The following is a 15,401-nucleotide window of genomic DNA, read 5'->3' as shown; positions in this document are numbered from 1 at the left end:
CATACAAATTCACCACACCTTACCATCCTCAAGGAAATGGGTTGGTTGAAAGATTCAACCGCACATTGAAGGGCATGATTATGGGCCTGGAAGAGCCCATGAGGCGGATATGGGACGTCTTGTTACCATGCCTGTTGTTTGCCTACAGGGAGGTGCCTCAGAAATCCTTAGGGTTCAGTCCCTTTGAGTTGCTGTATGGCCACCCTGTCAGAGGGCCTCTCACTCTGGTGAAGGAGGGGTGGGAGAAATCCCGTGGGAAAACCCCTCAGGATGTGTTCAGCTATGTGCTGGCCATTCGCAACCAGACCAAGCGCTTCAGGAAGCTCGCTCAAGAGAACCTGGAGGCGAGCCAGGAGGAAATGAAGAGATGGTATGACCAGAACACTTCTCTGGTTGAGTTCCACCCTGGTCAGAAAGTGTGGGTGATGGCGCCGGTGGAGCCTTGTGCGCTCCGAGACAAGTGGTCTGGGCCATATGAGGTGGTGGAGCGCAAGAGCGAGGTTACCTACTTGGTTAACCTGAAGACTCCCAGGCAGCCCCTGAGAGTGCTACATGTGAACTGCCTCAAACCCCACTTTGAGAGGTCTGAAGTGACTATGCACATGGCTACAGATGCTGGAGGGGAGAAGGATAGTGATCCTCTCCCTGACCTCCTGGCAGTCAAGGAGCAATATGGGTCAGTGGATGGAGTGATACTCTCACCCACCCTGACCCCAGAGCAGCAGCAGGACTGTCGCCAAGTCTTGGGTCAGTTCGCCCCCCTATTCTCCCTGACCCCAGGTGTCACCAACCGGTGCATCCACGATGTGGACACTGGAGATAGTCTGCCTGTCAAACAGAAGTTTTACAGGGTGGCTGACAAGATCAGAGCTAGCATCAAGTAAGAAGTTTCCAAGATGTTGGCACTAGGGGTTATTGAGCCCTCCAGCAGCCCCTGGGCTAGCCCAGTGGTCTTAGTGCCTAAGAAAGCTGCTACCCCAGGTGGCACCCCAGAACTTCGGTTCTGCGTGGACTACCGTGGGCTCAATGCGGTCACCAAGACTGACGCACACCCCATCCCCAGAGCTGATGAGCTGGTGGATCGGTTGGGAGCTGCCCAGTACCTGAGCACTTTTGATTTGACTTCAGGGTACTGGCAGATTGCCTTAACTGAGGGGGCCAAGGAAAGATCAGCATTTTCAACGCCAGAGGGGCACTTCCAGTTTCGTGTCATGCCCTTTGGGTTGAAAAATGCCCCTGCCACATTCCAGAGACTGGTCAACCAGGTATTAGCAGGACTGGAGGAATTCAGCGCAGCATACCTGGATGACATTGCTGTGTTCAGCTCCACTTGGGAGGAACACTTGCAACACCTCTGCACAGTGTTGAAGGCTCTGCAGAAGGCAGGCCTCACTGTCAAGGCCAGTAAGTGCCAGATAGGGCAGGGATCTGTGGTGTACTTGGGACACCAGGTGGGGAGCGGCCAGGTGGCGCCCCTACAGGCGAAGATTGATACCATTCTGGCTTGGGAGCCCCCCAAGACCCAGACTGAGGTGAGAGCCTTTTTAGGTCTCACCGGGTATTACAGACGGTTTGTCAAAGGTTATGGCACCATTGTAGCCCCTTTGACAGAGCTGACATCGAGAAATCAGCCCAGGAAAGTGAATTGGACAGAGGCCTGTCAAACTGCTTTTGACTCCCTCAAAGCAGCCATGTGCACAGCACCGATGCTTAAGGCACCTGACTTTTCCAGTGATTTCATTGTGCAAACTGACGCTTCAGAGCAAGGTGTGGGAGCAGTACTCTCACAGATCAATGATGAGGGCGGAGACCAACCAGTGGCTTTCATTAGCAGGAGGCTAATCCCCAGGGAACAGAAATGGAGTGCCATTGAAAGAGAAGCTTTCGCTGTGGTCTGGGCTCTGAAGAAGCTGAGGCCCTACCTGTTTGGGACTCACTTCCGTGTTCAGACCGACCACAGGCCCCTCAGATGGTTAATGCAGATGAGGGGTGAGAATCCAAAACTGTTGAGGTGGTCCATTTCCCTACAGGGGATGGACTTTACGGTGGAGCACCGCCCTGGTACAGAACACGCCAATGCTGATGGTCTGTCCAGATTCTTCCGCCTTAGTGATGAGGACTCCCAAGAGGTTGGGTAGTTCTCCCCACTTTCAGCTGGAGGGGACACGTGTTAGACCTGACACCCTTGGCATGGTTTTTCCCCCATCTTTTTGCCTCTGACTCATGTATTTTTGATGCTGTGCTGGATTTCGTTTTTGCTGGTTTAGATGCTTTGGACACTCTGCCACTGCTGATCAGTGCCAGAGTGTAAGTGCTCCCTCTGTAAATTTTCATATTGATTGAATATACCTGATTGGCATATTTGTATCACCATGAAGTCCCTAGTAAAGTGCACTGTGTGTGCCAGGGCTGGTGATGACAGATGCTACTAGTGGACCTGCAGCGCAGATTGCGCCACCCACATAAGTAGCCCTAAAATGGTGTCTCAGGCCTGCCAGCGCAGGGCCTGTGTGCAGTCAGTGGACTGCCCTGTCCCCCTGGCCAGTGTCTCCACTGGCTGGGCCTAACCCTTCCCTGTCTGTGCACATCAGTCACCCCCTATGGCAGGCTCAAGGTACCCCCCGGGGCAGGGTGCAGTGTATGGGTCAGGTAGAGCATGTACTAGTGCAGGTCACATGCTCTGGTAGTGGGCAGCAGCCATTTTGTGCGCTCACTGCTGTAAGGCTATCTTGCTCCATAGAATAACATGGGGGAGGCTGGTCCCAATGGATACCAGCCTATCTTCTCATAGGAACAAGATGGGACATAAGTGAATGATATCCCTGAAGTCCGAATTTAATAACACATCTTTTAGTGAAGGTTGTTTTTAAATTCTGTGTTTGAGAATAGTACTTTTAGAAAGTGGCTGTTCTCTTGTCTAAACCTTTCTGTGTGCCTGGGCCTGTTTGTGGATTGCCTGTCTGGCCTGAGTGTGACAGGGGCTGCAGAGCCCCCGGAGGTGGTCGGAGTCAGCCCGTGGATGAAAGGCAGCATCTGCTGCCAGGGAAGCGGGAGGAGATATCGCCTGATAGTGAAGGGCTGTGCCTGCCCGGCCACCATGCTGGCTCCCCCTCCTGCTGGCCAACTGTCACCTCTGACCCTGATGCTGACAGGAAGAAGGAAACCAGAAACACCCCAGTGCTCCAGCAACCCCCAGAACGGGTTTAGACCGGGCTCAGGGCCCACTTGCACAAATACTTCAAAGGACTTCAAAGACTTTTAGGGGTATAAGAGAAGGACCCCTGACTACAGAAAATTAGATTCTACAATCAAGAGGAACCTCTGCCAGAAGAAGGACTGCTGAAGGAGCTGAAGGAAGATTGCCTTGCTGTGTGCTTTAAGGGCTGACCTATCCTGCTATCCAACTGAAGGAGAGGAGAAGAAAGGGGCTTTGCTGTGTGCTGTGACCCTGCCTGCTTGAAACTGCCAAGACTTTGCTGTGTGCTGTGTCTTCAACCTGAATCTCCAAGGGCCTGAGAAGAGCTGGCCTCCTGTTCCTGGAACCCAGGGTTAAAAGGTTCCTAAAGAGGCTCTTAGACGCTGTGAGATCGTCTTCATTGCCAGCCTGCGCTCTGCAAACCATCCGCCAGCCGTGGGAGAGAATCGGTGTGTTTATCGACACACAACCGACGCTGGCCGTGGGACTGCTTTGCTACCCCCGTGAGCTGCTGGTGGCGTAGACTGAAAACATTGAGGGCGGCCTCTACTCGTGTGCCTGTGGTGAGGGCTGCTGTGCCCCGAATCGCCAGATCCGAGCATCACCGCCGCGACCCGGGACCCAGAACAGCTAAAGAAATACACCGCCAGCGGCCCGGGACCCGTGAGCAGCATCGGAGCGGCCGCGCTGAGATTGGCTCGCTCAGGGAGGCTCGCCTGAGAAGGCCGCGCTGCCATTGGAGGACTGCCCGGGATTAAACGAAGGGCCGCGCTCCTATTGGCTGAGGACCGAGGAGGCGTGTGACGTCAAGGAGGGCTCGTCAGAAGAGCCGCGAGCGGATTGGTCCAAGCAAGGAGCCTTCGCCGGGAATTACCGGGAGCCTCGCCGAAGCCGAGAAAGCAACGAAGGAGCCGGGGAACCTTCCCCGACCTTCCGCCTTCTCCGCGACTCACCCAGGGAGCAGTGTGAGTATCCCCGGTCTGCCGTCCCCGCCGCCCGTTGGATTGTCGAGGGCAGGCGGAGATCTGGCAGGACCGGCCGGGGCTAGAGGGTGCGTGCTCTGCTCAGCGCGCTGAAATCATCAGGGGTGCGAGGACACGCCGAGCGGCACGAAGGAGTCCCCGGTGAATCTGGTGAGGCGCGCTTGCAGCGCTTGGGGCCCCTGGCTTTGTGGGCTGATTCTTTTGAGTAATTCACCTACGGGCATTGCTTAATTTGCTCGGTTGTAGAGCCAAGTGGAGAGGAATCACTAGTTTGATTTTTAATACCGTTTAAAGAGAGACTTGAGACTATTGTTGATTTTAATAAGAACTTCCTACCAAGGGCAACCTTAAAGATTAAGTGCAACCATTAAGAAGAAGTGTAACATTTTTCCTAAGAAAGTAATTATAACATATTGTCGATTTTTACTGCTGCAAGTAGATATATTTTTGATATATACTTACCTGTGTGGTCTCAGTTTGTGGTGGATGGGGGATTATTGTTGTGTTAAGTGCAATTATTATACACATTGCCTTGGGGATAAGCCTGCCTGCTCGCGCCAAGCTACCTAGAGGGAGAGCGGAGGTTATCTACTGTGTGTATTCCTTCACCCTGACTAGAAGCAAGGGTCCCTACTTGCTCTAAGGTACTTACCTCCGCCAACTAGAGACCCCCAGATCTAACAGGAATCAACTTCTGGTATTGACAAATGCTACTGGTAACTGCATCACAGGTGATGGTAGGAATGCTTGCAGATCATTGTAACTACTGGTAATCTCTATGGGTAACCTTCCAACACAGCATTTTTCGTCAATTGTGCCACTCTAGAAATAGGTTTGGTTTGAGTCGGAACACCGATCACTGACGGCTTAATGGATAACTGACACCGCGAGTGTCGACTCGTCAACTATTTAATGGCGATTACTTCACAAAGAGTGTCACAGGTAATCCTCCATTGGCAATAATACTGTTAGATAATTAATTTACTAAGTAAAAGAGCTTTTTTCAGATCTTGGTTACAGATGCAATCTGTTCAGAAAATGTCAGTCTCCATTTTGGCAAAAGACAGCAATATGGCACTGTTGAGTGGAAGAACCACTGAAGAAGCAAGAAGAACATTCCAGAAAAAGATGGCCAAAATTCCTTACTTTGACTCCTAATTTTCATCTATGATGATTGGTTAATAGAAGTGTAGCAAATGTGGGCAGGAAGAAGATGATGAAAAGGAAATGTTCATCGCATGTCTGACATAACTGGTCACTCAGCCTCAGAGGAAGGATGGTTTATAAGAATACTGGTACAAGACATTAAAACAATTTATTAATTACTATTTTTCTGATCAGTTTAGAGCACAGACCTATTGTCAAGAAACTATAGAAAGGTATTCTATATAAATCATTAGTTGAGAAATGTCAGTACATATCTGTAAAGTGATTCTGCATAAAGCTGCTTTGATAATTCTTTAGTAGGGGACAGATGTGTGGGGCAGGCACCCATCTGCTGTAAAAGAATGTGCAAACTAATCTGTGAAATAGCAGACCATGTAAGAAATACCCTCCCCTAAAGCGGCTTATAACTAGTCCCAATAACGCACGTCCATAAAATATTGCTCTGGCTTGTTCCTGATCTGTGTGTTTGTTTCTTTACAGACATATGGCTAGAAAGGGAAACAGCTAGCTAAACAGACAGAAATATAGAGAGGCAGAAAAGTCAGATAGATATTTTTTTTTTCATCTACCTTCCCAGCTGCAGTAATTGTGCTGAAGAGAGGGTGCCAACAATCCAGTAATAGTTTTGGATGGCATTGGCAAACCCAAACGCTATTAATGAAGACTAAAAATACAACACACTATCAAAGAACCCACAAAATATATATACTCGCTGCTCATTGTGAGCCGATACAATATTTATCAACAATGAACGTCGGTCATTTTTTAAGACTTTAGCTCCCGTTCAGCAACAGACACAAAAAAAGTAAAGCCTACACAAAGGCATGTTTTCTAGGACAAGCTGCAGAGTGCACCTACCTGGTGGTACCGTCAGCGTGGTTCCGGTCTCCTGACAATAGCCGATGGGACGGATATAGGGGCTGCTTGAGTCGCACCTGCATTAACAAAAAAGAACGCAGTCAGTGACAGATCATGCAAAAGTGATTGCTTTAAGGTGGTGCGAGGACCAGGGAGAGGCAGCCACAGATAAAGACACATGGTGCTTTGATTGATGCACTGAGGCTTGTTCGTTCAGGTCTAGCCTATTTTTAGATGGCAGTGAGCCTGTGTACAGTAACTGCTTACATCTGCTGGCTTCTAGAAAGAAGCAACTTTTTTAAGACACTTAAACCCTTCCATCAACTACTGTGATCAATGTTTTCACCGCTGAGAGAGAAAATAGACATTTATGAAAACGATACAGCTTCTCATGAATGGGACGGAGGTAAGAGCATGAAAATGCCATGGGGTGAAAAGGGGATTGCCAATGCAGGACGATAATAAATAATCGCCCTGAGATTCTGTTATGAAATGTCTGGTATTCTAATGCTTGTATTTTCCTTTCTCATCTCAGCATTCAGAAGTTTTGGTTGCCTTCCTTGAAACTATCAAATTGGTGTACTTCAGTGAAAATATGCATTCCAGCCCTGACTCTGATCTTCTGCCTCAAGCTTAAAATTAGGTTAGGTTAGTTTAGTTAGGTTAAAATCTCAGCAGTGAAGCAAGGAAATATGTGGCAAGTAAAGGATCATGGGTAACTTAGGGCCCGATTACGATCTTGGTGGATGGGATACTTCGCCACAAACATGAAGGATATTCCGTCTGCCGTATTGCAAGTTCCATAGGATATAATGTGGCGGACAGGATATCCGTCACATTTGTGATGGAGTAACCCTGTCCGCCAAGATCGTAATCAGGCCATTAGTGCGTTATTTTGATACGTCTTAATAAAGGCCAAGTCAGAGCACTACAAACTGAAAATGGTCCTGGCCCGCTGTGAACAGTAGAAACGCCTGTGGACCAGTGTACGAAGCAGGCTCCTTAGTGGAATCACTTATTAAGCAGCAGATGTTAAGTCTTGTATCCCATTGCAGCACCACCAATGTAGGAAGCAGGCTCGTTATATGATATACCAAAATTAGGTATATCAAGCAAAGAGTCCAGGAGTTCCCTTATGAGTTGGCAGGTGCTTGCTCTAGCAATCCAAAGGTGCTCTTCTAGAGAGTAGTGTGGGCGAGCAGCCTAAGGCGTATCAGAGAGGAGTGTTAGACATCTGCAAATACACACAATAGTCAATAAACGACGCACACGATTAAATAAAGAGACCCACACCAATTTATAAAAAATAGTAGTATCATTAGACATGTTTAGGCACCAGAATCAATACAATCAGATTAGTATTTTTTGCAAGAGAAATACTTTACGTTTTAAAAAGTCAACACTGTATTTTTTCAGATGCTGCAATGTTATCATATGGGCGGATAAGGATTTTCGGCATTTAGGTACAGCACAGCGACATACATGACTAACCCCGGGACTTAAGGTGAATATCAGGCAAAGTCCAAGAGAGCACAAGGAGGTCACCTCCAGACGCACTAAGGCGGTGGGGTGCAATACAGCGTTGGGTGCCCAATGTTAGTCAGTGTGGAACTGTCTACTGCTAAAGAAGCTGCAAATTTTGACTGGGAGGCCAGTCAGCCTGAACCAACAAAAAGGTTCAAGTCTTACGATGCTAGGCGACGTGAGGATACCTGTGGTCCTTTACTCCTCGGTCAGGAGTGGCCGGATGCAGAGGGTCTTCAAGGTGACGTGTTTCTTCCTCTGGCAGCACTCGCAGTTGAGGGAGTCCTGCAAACAGAGGCTGCAGGTGATGTCAGAGTTCATGAGGGGGGGGGAACCTAAGGAGGACCATGTTTCTTGAGGCCTGGGAGACCACGTGGACACTGTTGTCCCACTTCGAATCGGGCAGAGGGGCTCGGGTGCAATGGTGCTTGGCAGCATCAGGTTTTGGCGGTTTCAGAGTGCTTGCAGTTCTGCTTGGAGTGAATGCAGCCTGCAGGAGCAGCTTCACTGCTCCAGAGGAGTTCTTGAGTCTTTTCTGAAGGCAGGCCATCCCCTCAGGCTTTGAAGGCGCAACAGGAGACTTCTTTGTCCCAGGTTCAACGGGGAACAGTAGGCAGGCTGGCAGGGCTAGTGCCAAGTCATCTGCTCTTCTCAAGTCTTCTGCTTTCGCGGCTCTTCAGTGTCATTCTTCTTCATAGGTCATCAGGATCTCAATTCCTCATGCCAGGGCCTTCCCTAAATACTTAATTTAAGGGTGTTAGGGGAGTGTAGGGTTTTAGCCAATGGATCACCTACACCTGGGGTCACTATGCCACATATATGACCAGTTCCTGTGGGGAGTGGGCATAACCCAGAGTTCCTAAGTTTGCATCACCAAAATAGCTGAAAAGTCACCTTCACTTCAGGTAGGTACTATTTCAGGGGTGGTACTGGTCTGAGGGTGGACACGCCTATCTAATTAGCTAATTTTCCCACCTGTTTAGATGCCAAAGGGCTCTGGACAAAGGGGGTTGGCTTCCTCTCCAGTGAGAGAAGCCATATTTGCATACCATAGGCACTGGGCTCTTTGAAGCTCCCCTGCCTTGGGATGCTAATCTACAGGTCATCCAGTGACAGTAGCGGCCGGCACAGATTGGGAGTGGCCGGGGCTGTAAAAAAAATAAAAGGGAAAAAATGTACCCCCTCACCGTTTTCCCACTCTCTCCCACGTAGTCTCAATCTCTCCTCTCAGGGCGCAGAACAGGAAGCAGCCAGGCTCCCTCTCCTAAACCATTAATAACTCTGCAATGCTGTGTTGTGATTGGTCTGAGTGCCGTGGTTCGGCGCCCAGCCAGGGACCGGGGGCCTGGGCATGTTCTCCATGTAATTAACCTGTCATATACTCATCAGGAGTAAAACTCACAGGATGCATCCTCGCCAGTAGAGAAACTCACAGGATGCATCCTCACCAGTAATGAAACTCATAGGATTACCCCTTACCAGTAGTAAGATGCACAGGATGACGGCCCTATCTAGGGGGGACAGGGAGCCATACCCCAGGATGACCCCATACTTGTTTTCACACATGCATGGTGCACCATCACCAGTATGAAAATGATAAACTCTTTCCAATTGTAAAACTCCCAGTCATGGCACACCTTAAGATGTAGTGAGAATTAAAAGGAGCACCTTTTACCGGGTCAGAGTTGCACGTCACGTTCTCCATGGTATTCAGACCCTCCATATGCATCCTTACAAGTAGTCAGACCAAAAGGCTGCACCTTTACCAGACATTAGAAGTTACAGGACTCACTATTACTCGATCTCACAAGGAGCACTAGTAGTCAGCCCGACAAGATCCCTTACCTAAAGTAACGTTCACAGTGTACCATTATTACCCGCAGCCAGATACACAGAGCACATCATCACCAGAGATCAAGGCCATTAGGCACCCCCCGAATTGTCTGGTTTGCTGGGTGTAATTTTGCTTTTAGTTAGACACCCATATTACTTCATAATCAAATCACATGCCCCATCTCGAGAGCAGAATATTTTAAATATAAACTCATGTATTGTTTGGTTTGCCACATTAGGAACTGTATTTATGGTGGTAATACTTGCACACTTCCAAGCTGTTGCATTTGCATTGCTTTTTAGCCAATTATCAAGAGTTGTTACTTGATGTTAGCCATAAAATGCAGCTCAGCATTTGGGAATAGTTGCCAACCGCTATGAAATAAAAATCTTCCAAAACCAAAAATACACTATGTAAGTTACAATTAGTACATCAGACAGAATGTATTACACAAACCCAACATAAGAGCACTTTCTACCATACAGTTATACAGACTTATTGAACACCTTCGGTAACGATATATCTGTAAGAAACTGATAAGTTATAGATGCCTTACCTTAGAATTATCCCAAGGCGTCTGACAGGATCCAGAAAGTATTTGACAGCAGTACCTCTGCGCGTCGAAAGGTGGTTAGGTCGGCTCCATGTCCATCGTTTGCGTCGTGGTCGCCAAGATGATGTTGCAGCAGCTACTCAGATGCCGCCTTTGCGCACTGACGTCAGTTCTGTGCACCACTTTCCGGGCCAGAAACGCAGAGCCATGCAAGACACCGACCACTGGTGCACAAAACGAGGGCCCTGAAAGGATGTCCTTAACCCTAGAAATCAGTTTGCAGAACGGGGAGGATGGGTGGGGCGGTAAGGAATCTAGAACTAACCTATGTTTCTTACAGATATATCGTTACAGAAGGTGAGTAACTTGTTCATCTGAAAGAAAGATGTTAGTTATAGATTCCTTACCCCTGTAATACCAACCCCAGAGGTGGGTCTGCAAACCAAGATCACAGCAGAAAGTCCTGGAGAACAGATCGGCAAAAGAGGCCATCTCTCCGGACTTGACTATCAAGGCAGTAGTGTTTCGTAAATGTGTGTAACAAAGCTCACGTAGCTGCCTGACAGATGTCATTTAGAGGAACTCCACTCCTCGTCCCGTCGCCCTGGTGGAATGGGCGCGCAGCCCCACCGGAGGCTCCTTCTTTGCCAGAGAATAGCAGGCTTTGATACACAAAACGGCCCATCGGGGAAATAGTCTGCTTGTGTACGGCCCGACCTTTCTTGGCGCCGATGTAGCCAACAAAGAGCTGGTCATTCACCCGGAACTGTTTGGTGCGATCCAGATAAAAGGAAAGCACACTTTTTGGGTCCAGACGGTGGAGCCTCTTTTCCCCTTTCGAAGGATGCAGAGGCGGAAAGAAGGTGGGCAAAATGATGGTCTGACCAATGTGAAAGGCAGTGAAACCTTGGGAAGGCAGGATGGACGGGTCCTGAGAACCACCATGTCCGAATGAACAGACAAGAAAGGAGACTTGGATGAAAGAGCCTGGAGCTCACTTACTCTTCTGGCAGATGTGATGGCTACCAGGAATGCGGTTTTAAGCGTCAGAAGCCTCAAAGAACAGTTGTGAAGCAGCTCAAAGGGAGCGCACATTAAATAGGTTAAGACCAGATTCAAGTCCCACTGAGGAATAACAAAGGGAATAGGAGGAAAGAGATAAGTTATGCCTTTCAAGAAACTATCTACATCGGGGACTTAAAAAGAGAAGGCTTACATGGAAGCCGAAGGAAGGCAGAGATGGCCGAGAGATAGCCATTGATAGTGCCTAGAGCAGAGCCCTGCTGGGCCAAAGAAAAAAGAAACAAGAGAACCTCAGAAAGAGGGGCATAAAGGGGATCCACAGAATTTGCTTTGCACCATGCCACAAATTTGTTCCACCGCCAGGCATATATCATCTTAGTGGAGGGATATCTGGCTGCCAAGATTACATCACAAACTTCGGGAGGCAGGTCAAAAGACATCAACTGCCTCCGCTCAATCTCCACGCGAGGAGGTGGAGGCTGAACAGGTTCGGGTAGAGGACCGTCCCCTGCTGCTGCGACAGAAGATCCTCCCGAAGAGGCAGACTGGTCGGAGGATCGAGGGCCATGTTGAGCAGCTTGGGATACCAGACTCTTCGTGCCCAATCCGTAGCCACAAGGATGACTTGGGCCTGGTCGCGCCTAATCTTCTTCAGCACTCTGGGCAGAAGTGGTATAGGCGGAAAGGCGGACAACATACCGCAACTCCACTCGCGATTAAAAGCGTTGCCTAGCGCGTGCTGCCTTAGAAATTCCAACAAGCAGAATTGCTGACATTGCACGTTCTCTCCGATGGTGAATAGATCTAACCAAGGCTCTCCCCACTATCGAAAGAGACCTTGCACCACCTCTGAGTGAAGACGCCATTCTTGATCCATCATTCCTCAGCCCTGGCGTTCCGGGAACCTGCCAGGTGTTGAACAGGATATGCCCTGATGTTCCAGCCATGTCCAGAGGCGGAGGGCCCCCTAACATAGGGTCCACGACCCCACCCCACCTTGTTTGTTGCAGTACCACATGGCGGTGGTGTTGTCCGTGAACACCTGCACTACTCTTCCCCAGACAGAGGGAAGGAATGCTTTGAGTGCAAGACGGATCACCCGGAGCTCCAGAAGGTTGATGTGGAGCCCACACTCCGCCAGAGGCCCCTGATCTCCGCCTCTCCCATGTGGCTGCCGCATCCCAGAAGGGATGCGTCTGTCACCACTGTGTGCTCTGGTTGGGGAAGGGAGCGGGATCTGCCCAATCCTGGTTTGCGAGCCACCACTGCAATTGTTGTGCAGTGCCCTCCAAGATCTGGACGCAATCTGACAGATTCCCTGATGCTGCACCCACTGGAACTTCAGGTTCCACTGCAGAGCCTGCATATGCCACCTGGCATGATCGACCAGCAGAATGCAGGAGGCCATGAAGCACAGCAGCCTCAAAGTCATCCTGACCGAAACCCAGGATAGAGGCTGAAAGATAGGAATCATAGCCCGAATATCCCAGATTCGCTGTTCAGGAGGATAAACCTGAAACCGCGTCGTGTCCAGAACCGCTCTGATGATGAGGAGCTTCTGAGAGGGGATCAGGTGTGACTTCGGCACATTGATGGAGAACCCCAGCGGATGCAGGAGGTTGGCCGTAGTCTGGAGGTAGGAGTCGACAGCCTGGGGCGACCCCGTCTTCAACAGCCTGTCGTGGAGCTAGGGGAAGACTGAAATCCCCGATCTGCGCAGATGAGCTGCGACCACTGCTATCACTTTCGTGAACACCCTAGGGGCGCTGGTAAGGTCTAAGGGGAGCACAGTAAACTCTAACTGCTCGTGGCCTACCGTGAACCGCAGGTAACGCCGGTGGGCTGGCAGGACGGGGGATATGAAAATAAGCATCCTGCAAGTCAACGCTATCATCCAGTCTCCAGGGTCGAGGGCAGACAAGACTTGAGCGAGCATCAACATCTTGAACTTCTCTTTCCAGAGGAAGCGGCTGACGTTCCTGAGATCCAAGATAGGACGCAGGCTCTTGTCCTTCTTGGGTACCAGAAAGTAGTGGGAATAACAACCACAACCTAGTTCTGGGACAGGAACATGCTCAATGGCTCCCTTGGTCAAGAGAGCCATAACTTCCTGATGGAGAAGGCCCAGGTGATCCTCCGACATGTGGTGGTATCGGGGTGGCATGGCTGGAGGGGTAGCCTCAAAGGGGAGGGAGTAGGCCCTTCAGACTATGTGCAAAACCCACCTGTCCAACATAATGGTGCGCCAGTGGGGGGGGGGGGAGGGGGGGGAGGGGGTGATGGCAGATCCTGCCGCCCACTGGCTTTTGATGGGCCTGAAAAGACTAGGAAGGCTTGGACGCTGCTGCAGAGGGGGTTGGTAGACTGGCCCGCCCGCTGGCTCCCGAACCACGGTGGTGGTTCCCACGTCCCCGGACGTGCAAAGATTGGGAAACTTGCTGCGGCCTGTGGCTCTGGGCGGGACGTAGTGGGGCACCCCTCCCGTAGCCACGAAAGGGGGAAAATGCAGACTGCGCTGGGCGGCTGGAGAGCCCCAAGGACTTGGCCGTAGCCCATGAGTCCTTGAAGCGCTCTAGAGCGTTGTCTGCTTTGTTGCCAAAAAGGCGACGGCCATCAAGTGACGAAGGGCTACTGACTGGAGAGTCGGCGGTATCCAGCCCACAACGGATGGTACACTTCGCTGCATCCCTTCCGGCGACAATAGCCTGGGAGAGCACTGTCCGGGCCTCCTCCGGACACTGAGGCAGCACCTGTGCAACCATGTCCCACATAAAGTGGGAATAACAGCCCAATAGACATGCAGTATTTACAGACCGCAGTCCCAAGCTGGCGGTAGAGAAAATCTTCTTTGCAAGATGACCCAGCTTCTTGGATCCCTTTCCGGTGGAGCGGTAGGGAATGCGCTCTTGGAAGCGGAAGCTTGGACCACCAAGCTCTCAGCAGTGGGGTGTTGGGAGAGGAAAGTGGGGTTGCCTGGAGCCGGGCGGTGGCATTGGGCAATCATCCTATCCAAGGGAGTCCTCGTGTTGGGCCTGGACCAGGTGCCCAAAAGGATGTCCCTAAGGGCCTCATTAAACGGCAGCAGGGGCTCCGAAGAGCTCGTAGACGGCTGAGGAACCTCTGTCAGGAGGTTAGTCCTGACCGCCACCGTAGGAAGCTGGAGGTTGCGAGCCTCGGCTGCCTTGCGAAACACCAATGCGTATGACGTTCCCTCCTCCGGAGCCACTGTAGGAGGAGACAACATGCCAAGGTCAGGGAAGGTGTCTAGACCACTTGCATTTCCGCAGTTTTTCTCTCCAGTCCTGCTCAGAGTCTAGCTGATCAGTCAGAGGGTGACCTGACCCCTCCTAAACCTCCTCCTCATCCTCTGGGTGCCAATCTGGTCGAAAAGGGACCCCAGGAGTGAAATGGGACACAAAAACCCCGCTTGGAGGCGGATCCGGTGTCGGGCAATGCCAATCCGGCTCCACATCAGGATTGAGGCGGGGTCGATGCCGGCCGGGGGCACGACTGGCGCCAGCTTCGGTACCGGAGGAAACGGCGCCAGTGGAGGTGTAATAACGTCAACCAGCACTGTCCGGATCCAGGTCTGGATCCAAGGGGGGCCTGCGGCACCGGAGCCGTCGGCGGAGAAGGCCTAGGCCCCCCAACCGAGCCCACTGGGCCGGAAGGTTCGGGCTGCCCAAAGATTGCGTGCATCACCTCGTAAAATTTACAAAGCTGGGCAGGAGTCGCTCTGGGTCCCAGGCAGGGAGGGAAGCCTGGAGTTGGCTTTTCAGGCTCTGCGCACAGAGCCGCGCGAGGGGCACCGCCCGCATCCCTCGTCTCGTCAGCCGGCTGACGGGGAGAAGTCAAAGAGCGACAATGCTTCTTCGATTTCTTCTTGTGCTTCGACTTACCTGTCCCCGAATGAGAAAACTCAGAAGAGTGATGATGGCTCCGCGACCGGTCCCTCTACCTCCCTTGCGACCAGGATCTCAAACAGCGCAGAGCCGACTGCCGGCACTCAAGAAGCTTTAGGGACCGCTCCTAGGCAACAGAGACACAAGCAGTGCGGATCCATAACCAACATCAGTCGGCTACAGGAACCCCATGCCTTGAACCGGGCATCCCTCCGTGCACCAGGAGTCGTCGACTCAAAAAAGACGTCGACAAAACTAGCTCAATAAGTTCAGTCAAAAAGTGACTGGAGGTACAGCTCCCTCCAGATCTGTGCCGGCTGGCGTAGAGAAAGAAGGAACTGATGTCAGCGCGCGAGGGCGG

The 15,401-nt window shown here is 50.9% G+C and overlaps 1 protein-coding gene across 4 annotated transcripts in view; it reads right to left on the bottom strand.

The window, feature by feature from the left end:
* Positions 1-15,401, bottom strand: part of L3MBTL3 (L3MBTL histone methyl-lysine binding protein 3) — a 473,146-nt gene that overhangs the window by 135,709 nt on the left and 322,036 nt on the right. For all 4 annotated transcript variants that reach the window (XM_078682529.1, XM_078682531.1, XM_078682528.1 and 1 more), the window contains exon 12: positions 6,205-6,281. In XM_078682529.1, coding sequence (XP_078538655.1) covers positions 6,205-6,281 — 77 coding nt within the window. The remainder of the gene's footprint in view (positions 1-6,204; positions 6,282-15,401) is intronic.

This window comes from Lissotriton helveticus, chromosome 3_1 (assembly GCF_964261635.1).
Source record: "Lissotriton helveticus chromosome 3_1, aLisHel1.1, whole genome shotgun sequence".
In the NCBI taxonomy this organism is placed as follows: domain Eukaryota; kingdom Metazoa; phylum Chordata; class Amphibia; order Caudata; family Salamandridae; genus Lissotriton; species Lissotriton helveticus.
This window is presented reverse-complemented; position numbering and strand designations above follow the sequence as displayed.